Raw genomic sequence first — 12,663 nt, 5'->3', positions numbered from 1 at the left:
TGCTGCCCGTTTCTATTCACGGCGACCGCCACAGCAAAGGGGGAGAGTGCTAATGGTGATGAATAGTAATAGCCAAAACCTCTTAGAGTTGAGCTTATGAAACACATGGAGACCTGTGCTGGGTGCTCAAGACTACATTATTCTCCTGTCTACTAAATCATTTGTGTTTAAGCTAAATTAAAAATGTTCCGGAAAAGATCAGCTCCTTTCTTTCAGGAATATGTTTTTTAAAGTCCCACTTGCTTACGTGCTCCAAGAAAGTCGCTTTGCCATTTTAAAATATGTCTGGCCAAAGACAACCTTGATGTTAAAACAATTCCTGCCAATGTGAGGTAGGAAGCCAGACATTTCACCACATTATAGAAGTCATAAATCAAACAACCATCAGGCAAGTGCAAAAGGAAGATAGTGGGAGGACCGCTGATTTTTTCTATATTGTTATAGAGGACTTTCCCCTTTCCTCAGTCTTCTCATGCTGAATTACTGTCCATTCTCTTTCACCTCACTCGTTGCTCAGAAAGAAGGACTTGTGAGAAAAGAAGAATAATCGATTTAACAATTGCACCTCATAGCTTACTGTCCCCCAGAGGAGAATAAAGAAATAATTTAGCATATAAACCTCACGCTGTTAGATGCTCTGTGGACCGAGGAGCAGTGCCCTTGTGGCCATAGATGAGAGAGACTTCATTAGAAATCCCCAGAGGAGGAATTTCAAATAGCTTCACTCGTGCCCACAGGGTCTCCAGAGGATATTATTTACCCGCACTATTTTACTGACACTACTAAATGGATAAAGACTTTCTCACAAACGCTTGCTCAAGTCAAAGGCAAAGCAAAAAAAACACCAATTTAAATTTGACAGTTAAGAGGAGAGCAGTATTCCTCCACTTACCTTAAAACGCAGGAATAATACCCCACATCGTCCAGCTCTGCGGGTCGAAACCATATGGCGTCCTCCTCTTTGCTCATTCTCGTGCCGTCAAAACTGATGGGTTCCTCGAAGTCCCCGTGTCCTGCACTTTTGTACCACATGAGGCTGAGTCCAGCGCTCTGTGCATGGGTGTAGTTGGCCCGAATATATCCATAGAATAAAGCGCATTTAATCCGTACAGGTTCCCCCAGAAGCACCTTGTATTTCAGGTAGTCCACTGACCAATCTGTGCAGCCTTCCACTGAAAGAAAAGGACAGAAGAAAGGGGAATTAAGTTACTTTAAAAGGGTTTGGAGCCATCATCACCAAGCCAAGCAGAGGCCATTTATAATCATGAATAGGGTATGTGGCAAGACCGGGGCAGGACCAATTTCAGTGCTGGCGTCGTCCGTCTCTTCATGTGCTTTGCCAGCAATCCTTGTGTCACAATGAATCCAGAAGCTCTTTTCCCTCCATGCAGCACTAATACACAAGGTCTCCTCGTTAGTTTTTTTACAAGAACACACACATGTTCATATACACACCTTTAACATACTGAATTTAATTAAAAGCTAATTTAAAAAAGGACAAAAGCAAGCAGGCTAAATGCACTCATTGTGCAGCACCTGACCCTGCCTTCACCTACAAACACAGGTCGCGTTGGTTAACCCAATATTTTCCGTCTATGATGGCATTTTTTTTAACAATGACGGATTAGAACAAACTCAGAACAGCGTCAAAGTGTCCCCGCAGCATCCCTGTATTTATATTTGACTCTTGTGTCACTATCTCACACATGAATCGACTATTTACTGGCAATAAACCGTGTGTTAGCCTACGTCAATATCTGTTTGAATGGCAATCATCTACATTTGACCTAAGGAAACCAGAGGCTGCAGTAAAGCGGCATTCAGAACAGTCATATCAATGAAAAAAGAAAAAAGCATCTCGTCTCATACTGTGCTGCGGCACATGCCAAGGTGGAGCAATGGGGATCTTCCTGATAAGAAATCTAATAAAGTGCACCAACCGTCAATCAAAACATGTTTCAGACATTGAGTAATAATAACTGCCTTATTCATGCACAGCAAGCAAAGGGATGGTTTTGATCCCCAGATGTTTTATTCCCATCTTTGGGAGCGTATGAGATTCCTGCGAAATCTAAAATTGGCACTTCATTTTGATCAACTCTTACACACAAGAGAGCAGTCACACACACCATACCAACTCCAGGGGTGCTGATTGAAAAGCAAATAATAACAATAAAATAAATGAAATGCAAATAAGTCAAATAGAAAATACATATCAATAAGATGTTTTTAAATTAAGTGTATTATTATTATTATTATTATATTAAGTGCTTTTTAGTAACATTGCAACCCTGCTAGTAATCCCAAATGTTTAAGAAATGTACCATTAATCATATTTCTTTATATAAATGTAAGGGGGTACAGTTATCTTTTTTTGTATCCTGATTATCCGTTGCCTTTAATACGTTACTCCCCAAGCCTGATAGTGAGTGAAAGCAAGTGTGTGTATGAAGGATACAATACATTTGGGTGTTTTTTAAAAGGTGGGAAAAACACAACTTCAGGTAATTTGTCTCAAGAATCAGGATTAGCCAGCTATCTGTTAGTTTAACTTCCTGTTTTAGGAATGTTGCACAATTTTAACTGGAGTAAATCAATGAGGTAACATGTTGTACAGCTAACCTGCTGATGGGCATCAAGGGAAGCAGATAAAAGCCTACTGTAGGATCACTAGTCGCAGACTTAACAGAGACAATAACTTTTGCAATAAAAATGACTTCTGTCCATAACAGTGGTTCTAAATAAATTCCCAACCAGATTCCTGACAGAGATCTGTAGTGAAAGCTTTACTTTTCCATCACTTCAAATCAGCTTTTGAAACTTTAATTAAAACATATATTTCTCTCTGCTTACTTTTTTATATATTTGGAAAAACCAACTGGTCCAGCACCAAATCAAAAACCAACTCTCTGGCTTCATCTTACTTTATACATTTTCCCCTTCCTGTTACTGACATCCTCTTTTCCCTCGCCTCACCTCCCTGCATCACTCTTCCTTTAAAAACAGCTGGCGAGCACAGCTGCAGCAGACTCAACAGGCTGCGCTAATTGAGCCTCTATAAATGTTTTATTTACCAAAGAAGCAACTCTGCATCCAATCAGCGAGGTGCAGTGTGTGCTGGAGGGGGGGGGGGGGGGGGGGGGGGTGTGTGTGATGGCGGGGGATTGATTAAACCATGCTGGTGTTGTGTTGGATTGTGTGGTACTGTATGTTTACCATGCTGGGAACACAAGCAAAAACACTGGTAGGTGCTGGAAAAAAGATGATAGAGGGGAAAAGCACGAGGTGTTTATGCTATTAGAAAGAGTGACTGGGAGATATGCAGTATTGCAATAGAAACAAAAGAGAGAACTATTAATGTTGAATATTTTATACATTTTAAATAAAACGAAGGTGGCCTTATTTGCTCATTTATGTATTTGTTGCTTCTACTGTGCCATGTTTATTTGTCAGCTTATGTAACCTATGTGCAACATCTGCAGCACCTTTCCTGATGCACCATGAATCTGAATTAGCAAGAATGAGTCGTGAGAATTAAATCAGATGCAATGCTCTGAAATCAACGCCAAATCTCGTTTTGATTTTGTAAAAATGAAGTGGGTCCCCCCAGGAGCAAGACAATGAAACAAAAGGAAAAACTAGACAAAATCAAACCAAGCAAATACAAGAGCTGGAGAAGGTGAGGTGTTCTATGCGAGCTACCAAACAACCAGTCCTTTCATTTGTGATTAAGTCTACATGTTGCTATGGCAACAAAGGGTTCTACCACCGCTCATTGAGAACTTGTTAATTAGTTTTGTGGGTGGTGTGATAATAATAACTTGAAGGATTAAGGTAAAGACAACCCAAGCCAAGGTGGTTTCACTTCTAATCATGTGTCCTAATTCAGAATCTAAAATGTTTCCCTCATAAAACATATAAATGGTTGTTAAAAAAATGAAGTTAATCCAAGAGTTATACCTAATGTTGATCAAGTAATACACATTTCCCACTACAGGGTAATATATGATATCATGCAAAATATTACAAATGCACCTGCATAGTATATTAAGTAAAAAAAAAACGAAACATACTTAAATGTTGATCTTTGGATTAAGTAATTACATTTCATGCATGTTTGATCCTTCTAATACAAGCCTGATTAAAAGAGATGTAAAAAAATGAAATGGTTGATGACTAGTGGAAAGGTATAACATGTCGGTCTATTCAGCAAGGAATCACTGCCAGATAAAGGATGATTTTAAAAGCACCCCGAGGCATTTGATTACTGCACAGGATGTTCGAACAATATCCCCACAGTGTCACTGAGAAGTTCAAGAAAAATAAAGAAAAGCATCAGAAATCCTAAATTAATTTCCCTTCAAGGGTGAACTCCAACCCAAGTCGTTCAAAGGGCTTGCTGTATTTATCTCTAATAGTGCCACGAGGAGTTTGCCGGCGCCAGTATCTGTTATCTTCCACCTATCCTCAAATTACCCATTGCAGACTTTTGACGGAGGGTTATCATTCATTTCAGTAAGCGAGGGTGGGGATTCTGCTTAATCTGTTGGCGGGAAACAAACATGCTACAAAGCCTAATTGAACTCGATTAACATTTCCCTGCTCACCAGATTTCCATTCTGCTGGATCACAATTGGTGGGGGAATTGGCCAATCTGCTGTCGGATAATAACAACAGAAGCAGCTCGGCAGCGGCGGGGGGGGAACACCGAGCAGAAGCAGCGTTTGAGGCTTTGTTACACATGGCCCGTAACAAGTGGTGGATTGAAACTAAGTACATTCTGCTTTAGTGTAGTTTTTGGGTTACTTTACTTCAATCAATCAATCAATGTTTATTTATATAGCCCAATGTCACAAATGTTACATTTGTCTCAGTGGACTTCACAGTTTGTACAGAATATCAGTATGACAATACATCACCCTCTGTCCTTAGACCCTCACATCGAAAAACTTCTGGAGAAAACCCACAGTTTAAAGGGGAACATGGGAGAAACCTCAGGGAGAGCAACAGAGGAGGGATTCCTCTCCCAGGACGGACAGACGTGCAATAGATGCCGTGTGTAAATCTACTTGATTATTTCCACGTTATGATACTTATTTCACAGCCTATATGAATACTGAATTCTGATTGGTTAGCTGGCTGGCTCTGTTGTGATTGGTCAACCACTTAAAGATGTCCCACCCCTTAGCCTATCACATACAATGTGTCGGAGCGCTAGCCAATAGACATGGTGAAGTCATCATGCTCCATAAGTGAATAAGGAGTCCGATACACCTCTACCCATAAATACAAAAAGTGTTGATTTCTTTGTTGTTGGTCCTAAATGGGTCCATACAGTTCTGTTTGTCAGTTGGAAAAAAGTAACTGTCAGATGTCAGCTACCAAAGTACAAATGTTTGCCCGTCGCGTTGCATGGAAATTAGAATTTCATAGAGCATATTCACTGACATCACGCTGAAATGGGGTCTTCTAGCCATATCCCGATTTAACAACGCCATTAAACAAAGACAGGGCCATTTGTCAGGCCTGCCTTGTGTTCATGTTTTTCATGTTTGTCTCATTTGTGCAACTGTGTAAAAGACTGGTGCCTCATTTACAATAAAGGCTTTCATCCTCGTGTTTAATGCCAAAACTAAACCAAGGAAGTGATTTATATGAAAAAGCAAAAACAACTTGTGTTTGATGCCAAAGGTAATTCGCTGCATAGATTCATTTTTTTTATGTTAAAATGTATTCGTATAAATAATAACCCAAGGCTTAATGCAAATATGGAGCAAAGTAAACAAGAGTATGCCTTTTAAGAAGGTCTTTTGAGTCTTAAAGCTGATTAAACTTACAAAATATACATATTATATACCATTATTTATATATGTATTATTTCACTCTTGAAAGGATCACTCTACCTCAAGTCAACACTCACTTATTTTGTTTATAGAATGTAAAATGTTTTAATATGCATATGGTTTTATAGATATTGCATCTATAGGCCTGGGCAAAATGTATTAAAAAAAAAGAAAAATCTTGTTAGCTGAAACGATGCAAAACAGATGCGACCAAGATGCTCGTAAACATGCATACAAAGACATTCTAGTATTTAAAGGGCACCTCAATAAAGCTAAACAAATGTTATGTCACTGTCTGCATTTTACTGTCAATTCACTGTCACCCGTGCTGCCTCTGGAGAGGAGGTGATCAGCTCATAAATTTGGTTACAGGTCCGCTGAGGGGTAATCGTATGCAGATTGAGTCAGGTCACCACGGAGAGTGTCTATTTCCTCATAAGCACTCAAGGAGATGGTTCGCTACCATTTTTCTTCATAAAGGCCGCTGTGTAATTCAATCAGAAAGGCATGCATACATTGGGCCTGGGCTGATTGGACACACACACACACACACACACACACACACACACACACACACACACACACACACACACACACACACACACACACACACACACACACACACACACACACACACACACACACACACACACACACACACACACACACACACACACACACACACACACACACACACACACACACACACACACACACACACTCACTCTCTCTCTCTCTCTCACACTCTCTCTCTCTCTCACACACTCTCTCTCTCTCTCTCTCTCTCCCTCACACACACACACACACACACACACACACACACACACACACACACACACACACACACACACACACACACACACACACACACACACACACACACACACACACACACACACACACACACACACACACACACACACACACACACACACACACACACACACACACACACACACACACACACACACACACACACACACACACAATGAGGTGACGCAACATCAACCTTTAGTTGAAGTGGTGTCTATGCTGGTCTGGCTCCAGGGTCCCTAAGGAAACGTATCAACTGCACAGCCACTGTGCCAAAGGAGGGAAGCAAGGGAGGAGAAAGATGTCTCCAAATCTTGACCTGCCATTTTTCTCCCCTTGTGGAAACGCTGCCGCAGCAGAGTGGGTCTCCATTAAGAGGAAAATAGCTCTGACGGGGGGGGGGGGACGGTAACCTCTGGGCTACGGGCGTACAGGAGCAGATTACCTGCATGATTGAAGTACCTCCGGCAGGTTGCAAAAGAGAATGAGTCATCAGCCGATAAGGCAATCAGCCTCTGCATGTGAGATGATGTTCTTACTGGTCTACATAAACACACACACACACACATCTCTGGAACAATAAGAAAGACCCAGGCTTTGAACAGAAAATCCACTTTTGGGAAATTACCACTAGTCTACTGTTGATGTAATGGCATAGCAACAATCAGGAACTGTAAATGCTAAAAATACCAGAGTTATTGTCCATATGGTGACATAGCAGACAATCTACTGTATAACCAACTGGGGACAGTAGTCAATGTATATGAGGGAGGGGCTGTGCAGTGAGGGGACATGATAAAGGAATAGTCAATGGCCAGAGCAATACATTTGGAGAGAAAGCTAATTAATGTATTTCCAAGAATACATTCAAGGGAATCCTACATGAGCATATTTAATATTTTTTCAGAAACATTATGTAGATTGATAGTTTTGCAGAGCGACTCCAGCTGCCCACATTATTTCATTATTGCAGTGACATTTACCTCCCAGTTCCTCACAGCAGATAAAACCGCTCTGTCTCTCTCCCACAATCTCTCCCTGTCTTCCTGCTCTTTACTCTCATGACACTTCATCTTCATCTGTCGTTCGTCTCTCTCCCCCAACTCCCTCTGATCCCTGACAGCCACCGGTCTGTCATTTATATGCAAATACTCATATGTGATTGTTTAAAAAAACAAAACAGGGGAACTGCTTTCCCTCCTATCGCAAAATAAACACAGCCTGCAATCTTCCCGGATTTTACCTTTCCATATCAGATTCGACTCACCTGATTGGACACGGCTTGCAGAAAGAGCAGCCTGCTGTCTCCAATCACAGGTTAAAGTCTGACGGGGGTTAAGGGGGCACAGAGGGGGAGAGCTAATGGGAGGGGGGACGAGGGCAAGTCCGGGATGGACCCTTGCCGGGAAGAGGATAAGGAAACAGTCACAGTATCACACACACACACACACACACACACACACACACACACACACACACACACACACACACACACACACACACACACACACACACACACACACACACACACACACACACACACACACACACACACACACACACACACACACACACACACACACACACACACACACACACACACACACACACACACACACAAGTACAGGTAGACCAATTTGTTTTAATTACACTTCGCGATAAAAACATCTAATTTAAGTGGATTTTCTGCATTGCAAAACATTTTCTTTCGACTTGTGCAACTAACCTGCACCAGAACAAAGAAAAACAATGTCTCAGGATCAGATATCTGCAAAGGATTTGAGGAGGACTTGATTGCTTTATTGAATGTCTGCAATGCAGATTTGTGGCCACGTTTGGCTTTTTAATATACTGTATGTTCTTGGATGTCTTTTTCCTTTATGATCTTGATGGAGGGGCTTTTAATGGTCTTGCTTCATCTTCTATTATTCAAAAAGAGAACGGTAAAAACAGCAAGTTAAAGAACAATATTAAAAAGCATATTTCTCATCATAAATCAATCATGTCAGTGCGATGACTTCTACTATGACTTTTAAAGCAGTGATTATGTCTCAGACAGCATTTCTTTCTTCTTTCCTTGGCAATCAAACTATGACATTTGACTTGTGTTTGCCCTCAGTTCGCGTCTATTTCAGGGAAACATTTGACAAGGAGCAGATGTAAGAGTGATCCTGTTTTGGCTGGGTGTCCCAGCGGGGGAACTATATAATCAGAAAATCATCCTCCTGTTCCCCATGGCGTCACTAATCCTCTCATCTAACAAACAGCCTTGGGAGGCATCGAGACACACAACATAAACAATACTGACTCCTGCAAATAACCAGAGTGCTGCATTGCAGACATGACTGCACACATCGGGAACGAGTGTGGATTTTCCACACACTCTCACCCACCCACACAGGTGCAAAATACACAGCACACACACACATGCACACACACACACACACCCACACCAGACGGGCCACACGATGCCTCCGCCAGAAGCCCTGTCAGCCTGTTATTTCGTGCTGTATCATGGCGGTGTGGGCGCGCTAAGCCGGTGACTCAGACCCTCGCCGGTCCACTACAGACACCGACACACTATTCGGGCGTTGTGCTCCGGTGCCCCCGCGAAATGAGCGTTGGTGAAAATAGAGCGTGCCCAGATAGAGCTTGTCATATCAGCCTCTGCACCAGCCGCCTGTGAAACGATAAGACGGCGAGAATATGTAACAAAGCAAGGAGCGGGTGGCGTGCTGATGGGCGCCGGTGTCAGCTCTCATACGTCAACTCTGACCTTATTTTTTGTCTCTCATTTTTTCCCACAGTGTTAACTACCAGAGCATCATCTTTTTGGTGTTGCCTTTCTCTCTCCCTCTATCTCAAAGCTTTTCAGCTCGGCTACAGAGAGTGGGAGGGTGAGAGGAGGTTGTGCAGGCAGTTCAAAGAGAGAGGAAAGAGATTATGATGGAGAAATGATTCAGGCTGCACATCAGCGAGGACAGGTAGGTCCCACAAAAGCCACACAAGTGAGGGGTTCAAAGCTTTGACAGTGGCATCACCAGTTATCCAGGTAGACTCCTGATAGAGATGCGATCAAGGTCAGGTATGTTAAAATAACAGATTCAGGAATATTGAATTCACAGGTAATGGAGGAGGGTTGCAGAATGAAGCATTTCTGCCAGGCGCACAAATATATACATACACACACACACACACACACACACACACACACACACACACACACACACACACACACACACACACACACACACACACACACACACACACACACACACACACACACACACACACACACACACACACACACACACACACACACACACACACACACACACACACACACACACACACACACACACACACACACACACACACACACACACACACACACACACACACACACACACACACACACACAGGCAGCTAGCCAGGGATCCAGGGAAACCTAGTGGCCTGGAACAAGAGTAGAGCCAGAGCTTCCCATTAGAGGACATTACTGTCAAACACTGGAACGAAAACTACCTGCTGTACACTGATTACAAACCTACCTCCCGCTACAATTCAATTAGAAACCAGATAATATGATGCACTGCACTCATTCTCCGTGGCAGCTAGTGACACGGGGAAGTGAGGACAGCTGGCTGAGATGTTTCCTGAAAATGCCGATGCAGGTTTATTTCAGCTGGTACATTTTGGCTTTGTCTTACTGGCATGTCCATTTGCTTTGAATTATTGGGTTTGGGCAGCACAACCTCACAGACTAGGATTTGTCAAACGTAACAAACACCGTATTAAAATGAATCTGTCATTCCCATAAAATGCTGGACCAGGGTCAAGTTTTACATTATTCATCAGATCAACGCATCATTAAACAGATCAAAGCTGCAATTAAAAAAAGTAAAGCAGCCAGGGATGAGTCCACACATCATTGACAGCACTGCAGCATTTTGACTACAAAGCTTCCCATGTTGCCCAACAAATCCATCAATTACAGTGAGGTATGTATTAGTTATGTAACAGAGTACTGAGTGAACTGAAGTCAACCCAAGCGTTGATAACATTTCAATTACTGGTTTTAAAGAGTATATAATTTTCCCATTTTCAGGTTCATATTTGTATTTAGTGTTTCTACTGTGACATTTTTCCATGCTTTAATGTTCAAAAAGCTCTTTATTTTCCAACGTCCAATAGATATTCTTATCCAATATTAGAGATGGGTTGTCCTGACATTAAATCTCAAATGACCTGAACATCACACACTGTCCTATTCACACTGCATAGCCAGAGAGGCAAGTGAGGCATTTATTGCATCAGACTTCACTTAATAAATCCTTAAAAGCTGAGTAAATTATTCAGAAAAGAGACGCTGACTCAAAAGAAGTAAAAAACAATAGAATATGATTATAATTTGATGATTTTTATGTCTTTGTTAAATTAAATAATAAACCAACATAATGCAGATTCTAAATGAATGCTTTTAAAACACTGCAAATGGAGAGTACTTGTATTTAGGTCAGAAACACTTCCAAATATGAAACTAATTAAATAAGAGATGAACATGAGCCCAATCTGGTCATTTTGAGCTACTTTTTTTGCGTTATATAACCATGCAGGCATACTTTAAGCCACACACAAACACAGCTATATGTTCCAGCCAAACACACACACAAGAAAAACAACTCCCTTAACACACACACTGTAATTCCCTTATCTCTTCGCCAACTGGCTGATAACACAAGCAGTTCATTTTCCTCATTCGAAATAAGCCATTCTGCTCCAATTAGAAGCTTAGTAAGAATTTCATTACCATGTGCTCCCCATCTTCTCCCTGCAAATGCATGCCCATAGTTCAGCTATTGGGGAGGGGTGAGCAGTTGTGTGTGCTGAGGTGCATAACAGTTTAAAAAATGTATTCATGGAAAATGTCAGAACATTAGAAACCTTAATGCAAATTGAATTTACAATAAATTCACCCGGATCTGCCACAGAGGTAACGGGGGAAAAAAGGGAAAAAGCCAAGAAAATGAAAATGGAGACCCTGGCACTACAGTATGAGCATGCATTTGCATAAACATCATTAATTAAACCGGGGTTTACTGCTTTAGATGGATGACCGTCTGAGGGGAAGCTGCGGAAAGTACAGCAGTGATAAAAAAAAGGTTAAAGGAAGAGGGGGAATTTCAGGGAAAGGAATAATGGCCAAGATTCAACTCATCTTATGAACGACCCAAAACAAAGGATGAGAGCCAATTAGCGGCGCTCACTCAGTTAGCTTGACAACAGCTAAAACAAAACTCAAAAAGAATCTAAAGCCCTCCAGTGAAAGACTCAGTGGGCTTGTTAGCGAGAATCGCAGGTTCGGGCAAGGTAACAATGGGGTAATTCAATATAAACAAACTATCCGCAGAGGTGGTTGAGTACACTGAATTAATGCAATTCTTCCTCGGCTGTTCAGACTGGCGCTCTCATTTGGTAAGTGCTCCCACTGCAGCCACTGAATGCGGGCATGAAGAGAAGTGAGGCCTTTGAAGGTGTCACTATGCAGCTTCGGAAAAAAACAGAAGTAGAGTTGAAAAGGCTTTTTTATTTCACTTTTTTTTTTAAACACACTTGTTTACACTTAGTTTCAAGTGAAAATGTTGGGAGTTGTTGGTAATGAGTCTTTAACTCCTCTCAATCAAATACATTTGAGATTCTTTAAAAGGGGGCATATTATGCTCATTTCCAGGTGTATCGACTGTGACATGTTCACATGCTTTAATATTCAAAAAGTGCTTTATTTTTCTCATTGTTCTCACCCTCTGTCTGAAACCAGAGCCCAGTCTGCTCTGATTGGCTGGCTGGCTGGCTGGCTCTGTTAAGATTGGTCAACTGTTTACGAATGTCCCGCCCCTTAGCCTATCACTTAGCCTACAATGTGTTGGAGGACTGAACTTTGGGATTGCCCAAAAACCTAAATAACAGACTACAGGAAAGGGGAAACAATTTTGATTCGTCGTAAAAC

General features: G+C 41.7%; 1 protein-coding gene across 1 annotated transcript in view; it reads right to left on the bottom strand.

Annotated features, from left to right (window-relative positions):
* Positions 1-12,663, bottom strand: part of LOC307034297 (interleukin-1 receptor accessory protein-like 1-B) — a gene marked incomplete at its 5' end in the record, with an annotated part of 234,816 nt that overhangs the window by 119,911 nt on the left and 102,242 nt on the right. The window contains 1 exon segment of the mRNA XM_079673066.1: positions 893-1,172. Within this exon segment, the coding sequence (XP_079529192.1) occupies positions 893-1,172 (280 nt within the window).

Source organism: Notothenia rossii (assembly GCF_949606895.1).
Source record: "Notothenia rossii genome assembly, chromosome: 3".
Taxonomy (NCBI): domain Eukaryota; kingdom Metazoa; phylum Chordata; class Actinopteri; order Perciformes; family Nototheniidae; genus Notothenia; species Notothenia rossii.
This window is presented reverse-complemented; position numbering and strand designations above follow the sequence as displayed.